We start from the raw sequence: 20,052 nt of genomic DNA on the forward strand, positions 1-20,052 counted from the left end.
TTAAAAACATAAAATACATGCCGTTACATGTTAAGTGGTCAGATGGGTGGGCCGTGGATGCTTTAGTTTAGATTATTTTGAAGTAAGCCCACATCCAGAAAAAGTCGACAACCACTGGTCGGTTTTCACTGAAGGACCACTTTAATAAGCCTTACTGTATTTCAAAAACAGAAAAAAATACAATCGTACAAGTAAAGCTCACAACATGTCACATCGGTATTTGTGATAATCTATTTGCCTATGACTTGTCCAAAATAGGCACGCCAGGTTGAAAGCGTTTACTTTCACTATCAGTTCACCAGCTAGAAGGTAATCCATTGAGAGAACGTACTGTATAAGAATAACAATTCGGTTATAGGTTTATCTCTCCCCATTATATAGACAGTAGTACGATTATGTACTTCTAATCTAACAACTAAGATCTTCTCTGAAGAACCCATTAAAACCAGGAAAGCATTCTGTGTAACAACTTTATCAAATATTTTATACTTTGGCTATTCAAAAATAGCAGATCTACAAGCTCATCATAGCACAGTCTTAATGGATTAAGCACGATCTCTTTTCAAATGGGGGTTCCACAGCTTAATATGTATCAATTTGGGGGTTCTTTTGGGGGTCCTGGACATGACAATGATTGACAACCATCCCTATAACAAATTGGATATCTGGTTGTCTTGTCTGCAATGTCCCCATAGAGAATACCCAATCTGGTGGGCTAACGCAGGGAGAGATAATATTATCGCCCCTTTTCAAATCGGCCGGTTTGGGGTGAAGTCACTTCAATCCTGTGTAAATACACTAATCTGATGCTATATTAACACAGCCCTATAGCAGACAAAGTGCTCCCTGCATCCCCTGTGGAATCGGAAAGGCTTACAGCAGGGTAGAGGTATTCTCATAAAAACAAGACAGACAGATGGAGTTTACGCCTCATTTGTACTTAATGGTGTAAATATAACGACTCAAATAGAAGTAAAGGTAGTCATCCAAATAATTTTAATACGAGTGAGAAAGTACAATGAGAAGAGTTTAAATAATCAGAATGTAATTAAACTGGCTAAAATATAAAATGATAAGTGGGGGGGGGGGCAAATATAAAACAAATATATAAATAAATAAATGAATAATATTCACAATGTAGGCTTACTTGAGTAAAAGTGAAATGTATGTTGCATTAACCCATACTGGGCGGGAAGCCCTTTTGGTATTTTAAGCGTTTTTGGGGTCCTTGACATGAAATATTGAACACCACTGATACAGAAACATGAGGTTTTTCAGAAAACTGTCATCATTTAGACAAGACATTTAAAAAATGTCGACGTCAGAATTTTTCAGGCCTAAATTTGTTAAAACTACTCTTAAAAGTACAAGTTATTCAAAATGTTACTTAAGTATGTAACTGAGAAAATGCAACTAATTACCCACCTCTCCAAAGTATAAATCAGGCCTTTAGCCTCTCAGGCGTAAAGTGCTACAGTATAAGTTTAGTGTTGTGCTTTTCCACTGCTATCCATCATTGGGTTCTGCAGTGTGGCCTAAGCTTCACCCCACTCAACATAAATACTTGATTAACAGCCCCCACCATGGCTGATGAAGTGGTCTTACTGCAGGCCACTGCTGTACAGAGGATGAGCGAGTACTTTATCACACAAATCCCGGCCGCCCGTGGCCCACCCACCGTGTTGTTCTTTTCTGAAACATATGCACGGTGTGCATTACCATGCAATCATCACATGGTTGCTCTCTTAGATCCCCCACTCTGCACTCAGCTCTGCATGATTTAAGCTTAATTCTTTCTGTGCCGCTAGCTGTTGGCATAAATCCCAGCTCCCAGTGCCACCATCAGCGTCCACTTTAAGAGAAGTAGTTTGCCCCCCCCCACTCAACACACACACTTTGCTATTATTAGCGCAAGCGCACACTGTTTACCTGTCGTCAGAAACGTTTACATGTTGGGAGCGATGCTGTACAAAGTCAAATTACAACCGAACTTTGGATGGCAGAAGATATCCACCAAGGACAGCTCTCCTGAATTCCCGACGTATGGAGGTTTGAAAATCCTGCTTTGAATTGAGGTAAACAAGTTTTAACGTCCCATAGCTGGTGGTGATGGGGCGTTGCCATAACAACCGGACTAATGTTAAAAGCTGCCGTGGGGCTCAACCAATATATTATATACACGGAGTATACGTTGGGGTCCGTATATATAGGGACCTAGCAAACAACGTCCCCCGGGAGCGCCCCCTTTCTGCCGTCTGCAGATAGACTCTGTTGCAAAAAGAATAAAAAATAAGTGTTTTCTTTTTCTTTTGGTTTGTTGTTTTGTTAAAATGCTAAAGCTCTACAGTACAAGCTGTAATGGGTCTATGGGTCTCCATGTCTCTCCAGAACTTTAATAAAAACGAAATATATCCAATTTCTCCAACCAGGAGAACGTATCCATTTATCAGCGTCCCAGTTCCAATTTCTTGTCTGTCTACCCCCTCTCCCACATTTGTTTCATAATTTCACTTCTTTATCCTGTATCCACTATCCAGTATGATGCTCTCTCCTGATTGGATGCAATTAGTGAACCAAATGACATTTTCTGTTTTCTAAGGAGCTGGAGAGAGAATAATCTGGAGCTATTTTCTAAGGAGCTGTTACTGAATAAACACTGTATACAGTAGCAATGACAGTACTGTACTGTATGCTGCAGTGGTTCTCTAAACTTTTTCACGTCAAGGACCCCCACATTGACAGTAATTGGCCCGCAGATCGCCATTTGAAAATATATGCCAGGGACCCCATAAGAGATTTTTTTTACGGCTCTAGCAGTGATTCTAAACCATTTTAATTTGAACGTCAATTTGGTTCCATTTGTACACTCTCTGGGCTGTATTTTGCGTGTCTTAAGTACCTGGTCTTATTCCCTAACTTGAGTAAACTAAAGACCTGGAGGCGTGATCAATGCTCTTTGGCCACTCAGAATAGCCAAATGGCATTGATCACGCCTCCAGGTCTTTAGTTTACTCAAGTTAGGGAATAAGACCTGGTACTTAAAACACGCAAAATACAGCCCTCTGTCTCTGAGTTACATACCCATAAAGGTCCATTTGGTTCCTAATTATCATTTAGCTGGGGACCCCCTGGAACTCTGTCAAGGACCCCTAGGGGTCCCCGGACCACACTTTGGTAACCACTGGTAATGGTATGCTGCACTGTATTGCAATATTCTCCCAGGACGGGGGTATATTAAAGGTGTAGTGAAACGGAAACGGTGGGCATTTTATTTTGAAGTTTCAGCCGAGTAATACACTGTCTGGATGTTATCTTGAATGGGAATAATAAAAACTGAGGATTTCTGTAATCAGTAGCAGCTGTGTTGGACGGACGTGCAGATATGGGGAATCAAACAGGTGAGCTTCATTTTTATTGGCTTTTATTGATGTGGGCCTCGACACGTCATCACGCAGTACGTTTTTGTTTTCAGGAAGTAATTAAAATTCGATTTTATGGACTTCATTTTTCATTTCACTACACCTTTAATACAGTCGGACGGGTGGAAAATGTCCAAATTACTTTTCAGGATTCAAATTGAAGACAAGCAGCAGATCTACAAGTTCAAAGCGTGTCACTTCACACCGTATTTCGAATCTGCTACTTTTGAGGCTTTTGTGTGACCCTGTAGTTATATGATAAAATAGTTTTAGTCCGGCAGCCGGGGGTGTGGAGTGGTAAATTTGGCCTTACTGTATATAGGTTGTCAATGGTCACATATATCTACAGTGTATATCTATATACTATAAAATAATTGCTCAATACCGACAGCCGGTCAGCAAGTGGATTCACGAATGTACAATATTTTAGGCCAATAAAAAATACTATATACCACTTTCCCACGTTCCCACTTTAGGGTTAAAGAAGCCTGTTGGCTGCCAGACTATTTTGTAGATTAACTACATTAATTTACAAAAAAGAATCACAAAAAGTTAGAATATAGAGATAAGAGCGGGGCCCAATTCCGTAAGCGTAAGTCATCGTCAGGCTCATACCTTCGTCCCCGTCGTTAGCGCTGACAGTGATGACGGCCATGCCCACATCTGCATTCTCATCCACGGCCACTTCATACAGCCGCTGAGCGAACACTGGCTTATTGTCGTTGACGTCGCTGATGAAGATCCGCACATATGCTGTGTCTGCAGGAATGAAAGCACAGCACACGGATGTGATCTACATACACACACACACACACATAGTACAGTGACGCACGCCTGCGAGAGTGTGTGTGCGTGTGTGCACACACACAGACACACACTTCCCATCTGTCCGTGAACACCTAGAGCCACTGTCACTCGTCAGTGGGAAAATGCACTTAACCTGATGCACTATGTTTCAATAATAAAGTTATTCACAAAATATGTTGTAAATTACATTATTAATTATTCCATTTTTTGGCATGCTTTTTATTGTTTTAGCGTGGAGACCAATTTTTTGGTGCAAAGAACAGCAGTAATGGAGCTATGCCTCTTTAACAAGCTGTGTTTTTGCTATAAAGTAGACGAAGAGCCACTCAGAAGGTTAAATATGTATGAGCTGACTGCTTTTTATGTGTTATGGATTCCCTCATTATACGCTATGTGTTTCTTTAGCTAGACAAAGTTCTTTGGCTCAAAGAGCTAATTTGGAGTCACTGTAGTTACGCAGAATGGTTGGATGTGCAAAATATGGCTCAATTTTCACTTCTTTTCCCATTTCCAGGCTTTATCGGCGTGTCCCCAGGGCAAAGCACAGAGACAGGTAATGTTTGCAGAAGAGATGAGCCCATCTGCAGAGGAAGATACGTCGAACTAGAGACGAAGCTAAGGCTCATTGCAAATGCTAAGCAGCCCCGGCCATCCCAGGAGAAGAGGCTTTGGTGCTCTGAAACGCTACCGTAACCCCTAATACCTCCCCTGAATACAAACATCCTATTACGTCACCCCAGATCTGGCCAGAGGCTTTTAAGACGACCAACAACCAAAATGTCACAATGAGCGTGCGATAAGCAAACATATACAGCATGGACCCTGATGGCTGAACGCAATGACGGTGCAAACACATAAAGCGCTTGTTGTGAGAATCCGTGGCAGAGCTGTGCTGGTTGGTCATGGTGGTGGAATGAATCAATTTAAGTCTATCCCTGGGTGTAAAACCAACGTAATGTGGTGTCTGTTTTAAACACAGTGCACAGACCAAGAAATCCTTGTATGCAGCGGTCTTTGTGCTGCCCATGGGGATCGAGGAAAGAACAATGCTACTTGATATGAATGAAGACATTGCATCCAGGTCACTTCAATGTCAACTAAAATACCGGTATCTCTTTGAATAATAATTTGAATTATCATTAAAATGGAAGACTGATCCAAACCACTTAAACCTTGACTGACCTTGAGGTCTTAACTAGCCCCCATTCTTTTTGCCCTCCACTCAACATCTCTTCACTACAAATATCCTAAGCTCACTTATTTTCGCAATTTTCTTTTTAAGAATTTGTAATTGTCACTAATGAGTCTGACGCCAGATTCAAAGTGGTTATGTCGGTCTGTGAGTTTTATAAATATTTAACCAATAAACAGTATTAACAAAAGCTTGGATCCATTTCCTGAACAGTAATGGTTTTGTACATACAAGACTTCCATCGGTCATTGCCGCCAATATATATTATTGTTGTAAAATTAACTATTTAGTTATTATGTCAAATGTATTCCTCCCCACACATTTCTGTTTGTCACTGCTTTTGCCCAACACTCCATACTGACAGGTCACGGTGCCCCAGCCGGTAGGAGTACGTGCAATGACTATTATGACTCTTTCGTCTGACTTCCCTCCCGCCAAACACTGATCAATTGTGTTCATGTAGTTTGTAGACAATCAACAAAACCGGGTGCACCATGGTGGATTCGAACCCTTAAGGCATATTCATACTCCAGTTTTAGGTGATAAGGTGACCACAGCCTAGTAAAAAACAGAGAGATGTGTTTAGGTGAGCAGTGAGTTGCTTACCACTGTGGCGTAACGTCAAATTGTAGTTTTCGGTGGTCACCTTATCACCTAATATTGTAGTATGAATAGGCCTTTAGACTCCGCATTGGTGGGGAGGTACTTTACTACCACTGAACCACCCGAGCACCCAAAAAAAACCATACAGTTCTAACCTGAGTTGGGTTGTTTATTCTTGCCGGGACGGGCCGACTCCTGGCCGTCCTCTGACTGAACCTCCAGCAAATAGGAGCTGCGGGCCTCGCGGTCAAACACAGCCTCCGTGTGGACGGTCCCGAACTCTGAGTCTATGCGGAACAGTTTGTGGTCCCCGCTGCTGTCGCTCAGGAGCGAGTACGTGATCTGTGGAGCACATTAGAATAGTACATGATCCTAACTTTAAAAAGCATCCGTGTCATTTTTAGATTTGAGCTTTTTTTAGATGTAGCAACATGATTTAGAATATGGGTTTAGAACAGTGGTTCTCAAAAATAGCAGATATACGAGCTCACAGTCAGAGAGCAGAAGAATACAAATCTAAGATACCGTATGTAACATTTATGCATACCGTATAACATGAAAAATAGCAGGTGTACAGTACAGATATTTAGTGTAGTGCGAGAACAGGAGGGCCCCGAGTCCCGGGGGACAACTAAGCATAATAGGACTTAAGTGGTTGGAAAAAGGGTATATTAACCCATTCTGACCTGAGATCAGATTCATACGAGGTTTCCACTGTTCACACACTGGTCTGATGAACCCATTCTGACCTGAGATCAGATTCTAAAAAAATGTCAGTCGTTCTTCGATTTTCAAAAATAGCAGACCTACAAGCTCGTAGCGCGCCACTCGGTGGCGCGCTATGAGCTTGTAGATCTGCTATTTTTCAATAGCTAAAGCATAACATGATGCTATAACACCAAAATGGGTGCCCGGTCAGAATGGGTTAAAGCAGTAATCTAGCAGAAGCCATGGGAAAATGAAAGGCCTTCTTTCATTTTGTGATTGCCTGCCTCAGTTCTGGCTCTTCTCCGTGGCAGATCAATAAACCATCACACAGATGCCATGGCACAGCTCCCACAACGGCCATATCCCGTCTATGATAACTGTGAATCAACAGCTTCCACGTACAGTGCAGTAGCATCCATGGAATGATGTTCTAACATAACAACTTGCAACCTCGCATCCTTGTTTTGGGCACTGATTGGCGTTTTTACAGGTAATAGTAATGCAGAAACCTTGTATCTCCATATTTATTTTGATCCATAAATAGGTCCTGTAATAAATAAATATAGACTTATTTCTTATATCTACAGCTGCTATTTTACATTTTAGATTTCAAAATGCGCTATACTGAAAAGTTATTTGCATACTGCAGTTTACACTTTCACGGTCTGTGTCTAACAAACAAACACACACCAGTACAAACCTGTCCATTAAGACCCAGGTCCTTATCGTGAGCAGAAACGTGGAGAACAACGGTCCCGATCTGAGCTCCCTCGGTCACTGAAGCCTCGTAGATAGATGACGTGAAAAACGGCACGTTGTCATTGACGTCTTATAGGGACAAGAGAAAGAAATATACCACCACAAAAACAAACTTTAATTGGCAACTCAATCATTTTTTTACCCCTTTTTCTCCCCAATTTAGTCGTTATGCCAGTTTATTCCTCCCCATACACATTTCTGTGTTGTCACTGATCTTGTAATCTACTGACTCACCTGCCAGTGAGGTGCCCCCGCAGCCTGGCTTCCCTCCCCCGAACACGGGCCAATTGTGTTGGTGGTGTGCAGGGTCTTTACCACTGCGCCACCAGAGCACTACTCAAATAATGTAAACCAATCCATGGTGGAGAGTATGTTATACAATAGTAAACTAGTACATCTGCAGTGGTTGTAGAAGGTGGTCTCCGATCCCTCTTCTTCCACTTAGACATATACTGTAGATGTACTGTAGACATATTGATGTAGATCCTAGTGTTGACAAGTAGTACTGCCTGAATCTCATAAGCACAAATAGAGTATGCGCGTGACATCATCGTACCTGGAAGTTATGCAGGAACGCCCACTGAGTGGCAAAAAACGACTTTCTGGCCTTGACAGCCCATTCAACCAAACGAAAAGTCCTATCTGATTGCATTAAACAATGTTAAACTCACCAACATTGCAGCTGTACGAAAAGCTTGAATTATCCTCTTTCTATCTGCAAAGTTTTTGTTTAACAAAAATCCACCATAGAAACATTATGAGCTACTTTCTGTCAAGAAATGACCTGCATTTGATTATGTTTCAGAGTTTGGAAGTGCTTGTTTTCAATAACACAACATTTTGCTGCCTCCTGCATTATGTGACATTTAGAAACAGGTGGTACGTAGGACAGTTGAGTGATTTCCAACGAGCGCTTCCAAACTACAACACTCCATGCTGCTCAATGTTTTGCCACTCAGTCTAGATGAGGGGGGTGTGTCCTGATGGGAAAATCATGCATGTGCATACTCTCTATATCTTCCCTGGTGAACGGGGGATTCCCTGTTGAATGGTCTCCCAAACCGGGATATAAAGTAGGACATAAAACCTAAGCATTCCCTTTTTTCAGCTGAACATAATATTACAGAATTACACTGAAAACCTGGAACAGGTCCGTCAGTGTCAACTTGGCAGCGTTATCATGTCTGCCTGCCTAACGAGTAGGGTACACAGACAATTAGCGACGGCGTACCTGTAACATTGACATAAACGGTGGTGAACGCGGCCAGAGGCACCGCTGCCACATTCTGAGCCCGCACCCGCAGCGAGAAAAATGGCGTAGTCTCGTAGTCCAGTGGCTCGGACACCAGGATGGAAGCAGAGCCGTCGTCCCGGTTGGGGGACAGGTAGAAGCGCACCGGCATGTTGGTCTCTGGGACCATGCCGTCCTCCAGGTTGTAGGTGACTCGCGGGTCCCCGAGCTGAGAGGTGGCTTTGATTGTCTGAAAGGAGTCAACGTCACTCGGTTATTGTTTTCTTATGGTGAAGGGGCTGACTTAGATACAAATACAAACATCAGACTCGATAAAATACAAGCATGAAGGTCTTGATCCAAGGCTAGTTAAGGGGTGAAAGCCGAGCCCAGAGTGATTATAAACATGCATGCAGGGATCCCAATCGGCCAATTCAATTGGGATCTGCAATTTTGTCCTGTTATAGTAATCTTTTCTGGAAGATTGCACTAATCCGCTTGCTTTGCTGCTGCTGCTCTCACCACTGCTGTCTTGCAAACACTGCTGCGCCACCCCAGCTACCACCTGTCGTTTTGGATCTGCTGTTTATTTAAGGGGTATTCGGGTCGGGACTGATGCGCTTTATCGGAGTACATAAAAAGCAGATCCAATTTATCGTCAAACCATAATAAATACATAGTCAGCCATTACGACGGCATTTAGGCATGCCAAAATTAATTTTAGTCGACTAAATCTAAATGATATTTAGTCGAATGAAACTATGACTAAACTAAAATAGAAATGTGCTGCCAAAAACAACACTGCCTTAGATGAAACTCATTACAGACCTGTAAGGGTGCATTTGAGTGCTACAGTATATTCTTTCTAATTATCAATCATTTATCCGGGGTCCCCCAGGAAGCCCCTTCAATAATAAAAATAATAATAATAATGGATTTTATTTATAACGTACTTCATTGGAATCTCAAAGTGCTACAGCAAATGAAATAAAAGCAATAAAACCCATCAAAAAGGACCCCGTGGGGTGTCGTCAGACGCCATGTTGAGAACCAGCGCTATAGGAGATGTTTGAGTCAAATAGTTTTCATTTAGTCTCTCAGCGAAAATCAGAATTAAGGCTAAGCAGAGTTGACCCTCTTGACTGAAGCTGAGCCAGAGCGTTAAGTACAACTGAACTGAAAATCAGACCGTGTCAACTGGGAGCTCATTATCTTCATCTAAAAAGCCGATGGTGCTAGGTCCTTGCCAAAAAATCTACCACACTGTACATGAGCGCCATCTGCTTCCCTCTAGTTTAAACCCATACCGTACAGAGAGCGACAGACTGCACCACAAGTCATCTCAAGCCTTAATATGGAAAACAATATAAGTTAATGTCCCGGTCTTGTCCCCTAGGGAGGTACGGTCAGATTTGATCTACAGTATGAGAAACATTTAATGTATGGAGTTATCTAAATACATAAATAATGTACTGTATGTCATTATCTATCCTTTGTCACATGACACTTACTTATTGTGCAATATATTTGCTGATCATGTCTATTGTCTTAAAAATGTTACTTGAGATGGACATAAAATGCATACAATATTATATTATTTATGCACATTTGGCGATTTAAACAATTTTCCTGAGGGTTATCTGACAGATGACTGACAGGTAACCTTTCTCTCAATTTCTTGATTTAAGGTGTAAGGATATTTAAAAAGGTATGTTCAGTTGTCACTGTACATGTATGATGTACAATGTATGATGTATGCAATTTTATAAATACAACTGAAAAATAACTTAAATTGTTGTTGATGAAAACCAGATGGTCTGAAATGGCCATACAGGAAAAATATATATATTTCCCTGGCTTCCATGCTGTATTTTTCTGCCGGGAACAATTTTAAGATAGAATGTCATTGTCACGACTTTCGAATGTGTAGTTTGAGCACAAAGACAACATGCAGTGAGTGCAATTTGACTGCTCAATGTGCCTGGGCAGACAAATTACAGGCATCATATAGCAGGCACACAAAGTAGGAGAGGAAGGTAAACGTTTGAATAATTTGACAAAATGTGAGACATCCTCCACAATGAGTTACCTTTGGTACTATCAAAGCATATCGTAGTGCCAGAAATATTTGTAGTTTCTATGTGTGCAGTGGTTCTCAATCGTTTCAGGCCACAACCCCTCAAAATATTCATATTTCAACTGACAACCACTTGGAATTGTAGATTTGAAGCATCACATTTAGTTTGACTCGGTTCCAGTTCCACAAATAAATATTGTGAAAATGGCTAGAAGCTCACAAAGCCTCACGGAAAACAATGTTGCACATAAGCAAATCAACCGGGGAGTGGGACCCCTCCAAAGTCATTTGGGGACCCCCCCTCCTGCAGGTCCCAACCCACAGTTTGAGAACTACTGTAGTATTGCTACTTTTAAGTTAAAAATATCCATAGCCCATATCGTACCACTATGGGTGTGTCTCTGGCGGTGTTCTCAGCAATGACCACATGGTAGAGCTCTCTCTCCCACTGAGGCGGCTGGTTCTTGATGTTGGTGATGGTGACCGCCAGCTCCACAGACGTGCTGCGGTTGCCCCCGTCCGAAGCGATGATGTCCCTGGTGATGTATGTCCTCTGCAATGACACAGCAGTCAGTCAGTCACAGCCAGCCAGCCAGCCAGCCAGTTATTAGGGTGCATCTGCAGTGTGCAACCAGCCACTTAGGCTGGCGGCAGTGGTTCAGCGGTAGAGCGACTGCTTAGGAACCGTGATTCCCCAGCGTTAGTGTTGAAGTGTCCTTGACCTTGCAATTGACCATTGCATGTTTGTGTGAATGGGTGAATGTAATGCACAATCTATATAAAGCACCTTGGATAAAGGCACTTCAGGTATATAAACGCACCATTACTGTATATATAAATGACCTTGTGTGTCAATAAACCTGCTCTCTGGAAAGCCATGCCAGACTGTTTTCGAAATTGCACTTGTGGAACAAATTTAAGTGCTCCCCACATCCCTGACATACATGACATGTTGAGGGGAGCAAAAAAAAGCTCTCCTCCAATCCCTGACATACGAGGGACATTGAGGGGAGCAAAAGGTGCGCTCCCCCATCCTTGACATAGAGGGGACAACGCCTGCTCGTATAAGTGTTCTCATACAAAGGCATTCCCATTGACGGGGCGTTCCGTAAAGTTCTCATTCACATTTTTGCAATAACTGACCTGAGGAGAATGTTGTTATTATAAACTAGAACTGCTGTGACATTTGCTTTTAATTGAGAAACAGTATTTTGAAATGAGGCAATTAGGCTAATGTGACTCTCATACGAATGCTTTTTGCTAACTGTTAATATCAGCATTAAATTACTGATACTTAACCTTTCATGTATCAACTGCAATATTCTATCCAAGCAAATAATTGTGTCTATTACTGTAGCGCAAATATGTACATTGGGATGCTGAGAGAGATGGGGCAAGATCAAATGTTTTACATTTTATAAAATATGTTATAAAATGTTATATTATATTTATATTATATTCATATTATATATTATTGAACAGACATCTTTTAGGAGAACAAGCAACCCTTTCTTTAGAAAGTAGAACTGTTTATCAGATTACTGACCTCATCTGACCCTGGAGATATATATATATATATATTTATATATACGCACACACACACATACACACACACCCCCACCCACCCACCACCACCACAACAACAACGACAGCTAAACAACAAAGACTCAATTAATTAGTTAACTCCCGGGTGGCTGTGACCGTTATACATAAGAAACCCAATTTATTTTGTAGTCAAAGTGATTTATCCCCAGTACACTAAATGTTTGTTGAAGTGACCTGGATACAAGTCAACTTTCCCTAGAATAAATGTGCAAAACTGCAAACGTGTTGCAGGCATAAATATGCCTTCCAATGATCAGTGAAACTCTGACCAGAAATGTCTTAACTGGGCATTGTAAGATCTAATAATAGCTTCTAGATAATAATAGACTTCTAGAAGAAGTCAGAGGAAGAACTTGTTATGCTCCAAATGTCAAGTCAATTCATTAAATCTAATCAAATCAAAGTTGGGGTCCGGGGACCCCCAGGGGTCCTTTAGGTCAGTGGTTTATTATAGATCGAGAGAGTGAAAAACTAAACCAAATGGACCCGTACGGGTCCATTTTAGTTTTATGTTACTCTCTCAAAAGTTACATTATTGTTAAACATCAGCATTACTTCATTTACAAAGTCTACAAAAATAGAGAATGTAGAAAAATTGTTATTTTGATCAATGTTTGCCAACAGAATGGAATTGTGGAAAAAATCTTATCCAACGACAAACAACATTTTCCACGTTTTGGGTCTGAGAGGCTAAATCTCATCACATGGCACAATTGTTGGCACATCACATGGCACAATTGTTATTTTGATCAATGTTTGCCAACAGAATGGAATTGTGGAAAAAATCTTATCCAACGACAAACAACATATTCCACGTTTTGGGTCTGAGAGGCTAAATCTCATCACATGGCCCGCGGCTCAAAAAAAACTGGCCTTGATGTGAAAAGGGTTGAAAACCACTGCTTTAGGGCGAAGGAACCCTAATTATAATTCCCAAAGGAATAATAATATTAACTAGAAAAGTGTGGTTGCCGCAGTCGCATACATAGGCCCCTCCCTAATTTGAACATTTCTATAACGCTTTAATATATATCTTTATAAACCATTGTAAAACATAGATTGGTTACGTAACCAACAACAGCCAATTAGCTACTACAAACATTATGCAAAGCTCGGCCAATCACAGCGGAAGTTAGGTAGGTTACTCCAGAAAAACAATAATAAAGTGTGAAAATAACTATAGTCTGGTTGCCACACTAAATAATAATTGCGACCGTAGGTTACTATGAAAACCTGAAAACCTTATTCATATCTTGATCTGACCCTCATCAAACCCTGTACACTCAAGACACGCTCCATATTTGGCCAGTACAGACTTCATTCCATATGTTGATCTGACACCCCCATGCCAAAGCGCGAACGCTTGCCCAGCAGTCTGCCGTCACGTGACCATAATGACCATCTCTATATATGAAGATCACGACACTGACCTCATCTAACCCTGGATAACCATTAATGGAGAAGACTCGATCATCACCTAGATCTGCATATATGGAGACGGCCAGGTCTGTCGTCGGCCGTCAGCCAGGCGGATGCGTGCATGTGGTCTCTTCTCGCCCTCAGGGCGTCTTACAGGTACTACCACTACTACCACTACCACTACTACTACTAATAAATAATAATCTTATAGTCTGAAAGTTACCTTTGTTTTCCCCAATTCTATTTTTAACATACTTTGTGGAGTGAGATGTATTTTGCCATGAAGCCATTATACAGTCTGGAAACAATAGCTCTGTTTAAGTCTGACAAACGGGCTCCTAAAACATTGTTCAGCAACTGGGTCATCAACATCTAGTGGGTCATTTAATAACCATCTTCGTCGTCGTCGTCACCACACATTTATCTTATAACTAAAAGCAGAGACATCATTTAGAAACAATGTTACTGACAGGTATAGGTATATACTGCAAATGTAGGGCAGGCTATTATTTATTAATAACCTACAGTCCACTCCACTGTGCTGTAATGGCCTCTCTCTTTCTGTTAGTATTTGGGTCCCAATGGAAATACTTCAGGACCAGATGGTACTTAAACTTTGCTGTGGGCCTAAGCGAGTGGTCAACAATATAATGCAGGTGGTAGGAATGATGAAACTACTGTGGGAGTAGGTGGGAATGGTCGGGAATTGGACTAGGAAAACAGTCCCGCGCAGGGCTCTGATCCATACTGCCTTCCTTCCTTTGGGAGTTGCATGGTTATACATTTGTTGTTTTTTTTTGTTCCCTTGCCAAATTAACCTCGATATAATTGCATCCCACCCAGAGAATTGTGTTTTTTGGGGATTGTGATTTTACAGGGATTTTACAGATTTAATATTTTGTGAGACTCATGAAAGGATTGGAGTGCATTTTCTTTGTATCTTGTATCTTCTTTGATCTGACTCTATTTTGATCAAGGGGATCATGATTAATCTTGCCAATGTGGAAACAACTTTATCGGTAAAACAGTATATTTCAGTGGGGTTTGATGCCATTTTTTATTAAATGTATCTTAGATGCTTTGGTTGAGTGGGCCTATAGTTTAATGTCATAATCACAGTTTTCTGAACATGGCATGCAATCTCAACATGTAGTGAATTATACCACAAATCCATTAATCCAACAGCTCGAACCGTACAGAAAGTGGTTCACTTATATCAAACACGTACAGTGTTTGATATAACACATAAAAGGCAAGCCTTTTATGTGGTCAGTCTGTCTTATCCATTGGTCAAGGCATTCTAAAGCTCTATAAACACAGTGGTGCCATTTTGCACCCTTTTCATCTGAGCTTCTCTACTTCTCTGTCTACAACACACGTTTTGCTCTGCCAAGAACCAATAATGATATACCTCTGACCCCACTTCTTTCTGGTCTTCAACCTCCCTACATTTTCACATCTCTCCCCTTTTGTGTTCCCATGTCTTCACTGGTGTCTGAGTGCTGCCTGCCTCCTATTCAAACCACTACAGTGTGAGTGAAAACTCACCTCTCTTCAGACGCCATCCTCAGCACTCATTCCATGTATCATTTCTTATATACTATGAGAATATATGTTGGATACTTGGTTACAAGATATACATACTCAGAGTCGTATAGATGAGAGAGTTACAACAACTCCATTAAATTCATGGGGCCAGTCCAATGGTGGCTCTTCTACATGGACTTTTATTGACAAAGGCCTGAACCGGAAGTTTACAGAATGCATTGGAGTCTATGGGCTTTATAGTGATAAACGAGTTGCATGAACCACATGACCGGGCAGTTTTCTGCCCCCTCATTGACAGAACTCTCCTTTCAATGGCTGGACATACTGTCTGCTTGGCCACAAAATAATGCTAAGAATGTTATTCTGATAGCATGGCAACCCATTAAAACCAGGAAAGCATCATTTTAGGTTTTAGCGTTGGCTAATAAAAGATACACAAGCATCACTTTGTGCCGTGCTGCAAGCTTGTACATCTGCTATTGTTTATTTTATTTTATTTTGAAATTTCCCTGGAGGATAGTCCCTTGAGTTGCAGCAACTTGTTTTCAAGGGGGTCCTCAAAAAAGAAAGTCGAACATTTTTGAAAAATCTTGAATGTGTTTGTAAAAAATTGAATCATTTTGACAACACAAATCTTCTCTTCTGGGGGTCCTTGTCACAAAAGATTTTCAGATGTGGATCCGCTGCCATATCAGTTTGGGGGTATTTGACATTAAAATGTTTGAGAACTACTGAGGCATTTGTAGAATGGAGAGAGAGAGAGTTACGACACTCTTTGATCGAACATGCTTCATCAACTCTCATTATGAGTATTCAATGTTTGGAACTACAGTATGAAGTAGTTTTTGTAACTATACAGTAGAGGTTTTATAAGTTTAACTATGATAATAATGTTTGGAACTATTAGTGTTTGAACCTATACAGTAATGTTTGGAACTATACAGTAGTGTCTCTCTATCTCTCGCTCGCACGCACGCACGCACGCACGGCCACACGCACACGCACGCACACACACACACACACACACACACACACACACACACACACACACACACACACACACAACAGTTGACTATTACTTTTCTGAGGACATTGCTAGTAGTATCTTTGGGCAAGTACAACTCTTTTCCAAAGACTGAAGAAGACAGAAAACAAAGATTCTAATCAGTGTGAAGTCCCTTGAGCTGCTCCATTCACAGTGACTAAATGGCACACTTTATGTATCGATTCATTCATTGATTCACCCGTTCAATCCTTCTGCTTTTCTTTCTTTAGGACTATTTAACACATGGATTGCATGCATTGTAGTTTGAAGCAGAATAGTGAAGAGTGAAATTAATAATCATGCAAACAAACAAAGAAGTATGTGCCAAACAGAATCAGAATTTGACCATGGATTTGTGGAGGTATACGGAGCCCCTGAATGGCCATGCAAAATGCTTTTCTCCACCAATCAATATTCTGCATTGAACATATGTAATAGTATAGTAATGACATGTTCAAAATGTTCTCAAATATTTATTGAGTTTTTTTTAAAATCACACTTGTGTGAAGTGAGGGGCGCTCACTGTATTTATATCGGCCACATGATGTCTTATGTCGCCATTTAGTGCCCTAAACAAACATTAAAGTCCATAGACTTGGCTGGCAAACGATTTACGTCATAAGTGCTCTAAATAAACATTAAAATCCAGTGTCCGCTAACCTTATGTGGATTATGCAGTCGAGTAGACACATGCTGACATTTTGCACTGTTTACTGAACCATTTTTCCCCTAACCTTTTTTTTTAAATGTTTTCTTGCACCTTAACTAATGTCCATAGTATCACGTACACAGTATAATGAATGTACTTTTTTATTGTTTATTTACGGGAAGTAGCTGAGCACAGGTGCTCATTTTCAGCAACGCCCTGCACATAGAAACACACACACACACACACACACACACACACACACACACACACACACACACACACATCTGCTGCTATGCTCACACACCTTTATATCTTACCTCAGGTACAATCTATAAATATACGAAGATAATTAGTTTGTTTTCTTTAATTGATATCTCTTCCCCCTTGTCCCCCATGCAGCCCCTTCTTCCTTTTCTTATTTTCTATGGAAATAACACAAACAAATAAAGCTGATTCTGAGCCACAAAAGCTACAGACAAAGTTGAGCTGGCTCCAACTCTTTTCAGCACTCCAATGAAGTGAAGTGAAGTGAAGTGAAGCATCCATCAATCACGTGTTTTTGTTTCACACCATTTCCACAGTCCCTGTATTTCTCCACACAATTCCTGCTTGTAATGTAACTGTCAGCTGGCTCCCTGTTCTTTATAACCCGAGCCATTATATTTCCGTTATATCTTTCTCAATCGTCACACCCACACATTGCTGTTGTGAACGCAGCATCATGTCTTGCTGACAAGCTGTGATCAGAAGGATTACATTTCGTTGCTGTTGGGTGGAAACATTGTATGTCAAAAAACATTCCTTTTTTATTATTAATAAAAACTTAAAAAAATAGGAAGAATTGCCAATCTGTGAGCTTACAATACAGATCTGCAATTTTCACAACTGTTCTGCGACACGATTGCATGATAAAGTAGGGCGTTACTTTACGAAACAAAAATTAAATATGGAAATATGAGGTTTCTAGCCGACAGCAACGATTTTGTCTTGCCAGACCCTGGGGGGAGCGCTGAGTACCGTCTCCCTACAGGTGTGACAATCACTCTCACCCCATTCCTTCATTCTGACATCCTCATATGAGTCAACATGGCAGTGGTGGAATGTAAACTAAGTACTTTTACTCAAGTACTGTACTTAAGTACAATTTTGGAGTAACATTTTGAGGTTATACTTCAACATCACTATACTGTTAGTGATGTTCCCAGAGGCAAATATTGTACTTTTTACTCCACTAGAATTATTTGAAACAATAGCTAATGATGATGATGGAGCTGTGGCACAAAAACAATTTCACCCCGTTTTACACCTGTAACGTGACAACAAAGCTATTTCGGATTCTTTGTAGATGTACCTTATCCCTATAAGCATCTTGGCCCCAGAGATTGTGTGGGGAATTCAGTTTTTTCACATGTTGCACAGAATCTTGCTTTCATCCACTCTCTTTTAATCCGCTGACTTCCATAGGTTGCCATATTGGTCCAACCTCCTGGGATGCGACACGTTGTGAGCTTGTAGACGAGCTATTTTCGGTATTCATTGTACAAGAAGTATACTAGTGTTTAATTGGTCCCTTAGGCCAAAACATTTCCACCTGTACAACTACATCTATTACCATGTAACATACCTGCTGAATATGGGGGATACGACACCTACCGGTACATGCACTGACTGCCTTTTATAGAGTCACCATTAAGCCAGAACTTTCAATTGCACACAAGCCATCTCAAAATCTAATGGGCAGATTGCCATGAAACTTACTGGGTGAGCACTTTAATGCTCCGAGGAGGACGAACCCTAACTATTTGAGAGACTGAATTATCTTTAAAGGAATACATCATCCCAAAATCTAAATTAGTCACCCCATGAAGCCTTCTACGGTAAATGGTGCATTTATATAGCGCCTTTATCCAAGGCGCTTTACATAGATTGTGCATTACATTCACCCATTCATGCACGGTGACACACTGATGCCGGAGGAAACCATGCAAGGCATCAACCTGCACATCGGGAGCAATTAGGGGTTCAGAGTCTTGTTCAAGGACACTTTGACACTAACTCTGGGGGAGCCCGGGTTCTAATTGGGAAACTTGCGGCCCCATGGTGAATGCAAGAAACGGTGAAAGCAAGAAACCAAACATGAAGAGAATACTTGATGCAGGCCCATGGCCAGCAGAGTATCCAAGAGGGGACTAAAGCGGTGAGGTAATGCAAAGAATTAAAAAATATATTAATATATATTATTATTTGCCAGTGTACCCATTTGTGGCACAATTAATCAATCCCAGTGCAAGAATAAAATATAGATAGTGCAATATCTAAAACAACAACATACAAAGACTGCTTCAAAGCACTGCACCACAAACCAGGACATTGATAAATTCCTCCGATTTCTTAACGTCATGTCAAAATCTGAAAATGACACTTTTAACAAGCACAAAATGATAGCCTACATGCTTCTGGCAAGAGTAAAAAATCTGCACTTTTTTCCACTATTTTCACTAGTTTGGGTCCCAGGAAGACATGACATTTGTATTTTGTGTCTCAAGCTAAAACGTTTGGGAACCACTAGAACATGCCATAATATCACACTGTATTATAGTGATAATAGGAAACTGATCTGACTCACTTTGGAATACAATTGTGAATTGTATTAGGCTTTCTACAGTATATGTAACCAGATTTGACTGAGAGCCTGCCATCGTGCAAATTCCAGCTTTTCACCAGAGTAGAATTATTATTATTATAATTTTTTTAATATCACGGGCAGACTCTTCACATACTAGAGCATGTCTGAAATAAGTGTCAGAGCATGTACATATGAAAAGAGAACCCGCACACTCGTATGCTCCAAAAGATAACTTTTATTGACGACGTTTCGAGCCAAGGCTCTTCATCTGGTCAAACTCTTTTCATATGTTACTTTTTGAACCCAGCACCTCCATGAAGTGATGTGCGTATTTTTCTATAGTTAGAGCATGTACATATGAAAT

The 20,052-nt window shown here is 40.8% G+C and overlaps 1 protein-coding gene across 1 annotated transcript in view; it reads right to left on the bottom strand.

The window, feature by feature from the left end:
* LOC308314722 (neural-cadherin-like) overlaps positions 1-20,052 on the bottom strand; it is a gene marked incomplete at its 5' end in the record, with an annotated part of 230,491 nt that overhangs the window by 96,185 nt on the left and 114,254 nt on the right. Inside the window, 5 exons of the mRNA XM_080762381.1 lie at positions 4,035-4,178; positions 6,177-6,363; positions 7,430-7,557; positions 8,720-8,969; positions 11,182-11,349. Coding sequence (XP_080618507.1) covers positions 4,035-4,178; positions 6,177-6,363; positions 7,430-7,557; positions 8,720-8,969; positions 11,182-11,349 — 877 coding nt within the window. The remainder of the gene's footprint in view (positions 1-4,034; positions 4,179-6,176; positions 6,364-7,429; positions 7,558-8,719; positions 8,970-11,181; positions 11,350-20,052) is intronic.

This window comes from Protomyctophum bolini (genome assembly GCF_963924005.1).
Source record: "Protomyctophum bolini genome assembly, chromosome: 4".
NCBI classification, from domain to species: Eukaryota; Metazoa; Chordata; class Actinopteri; order Myctophiformes; family Myctophidae; genus Protomyctophum; species Protomyctophum bolini.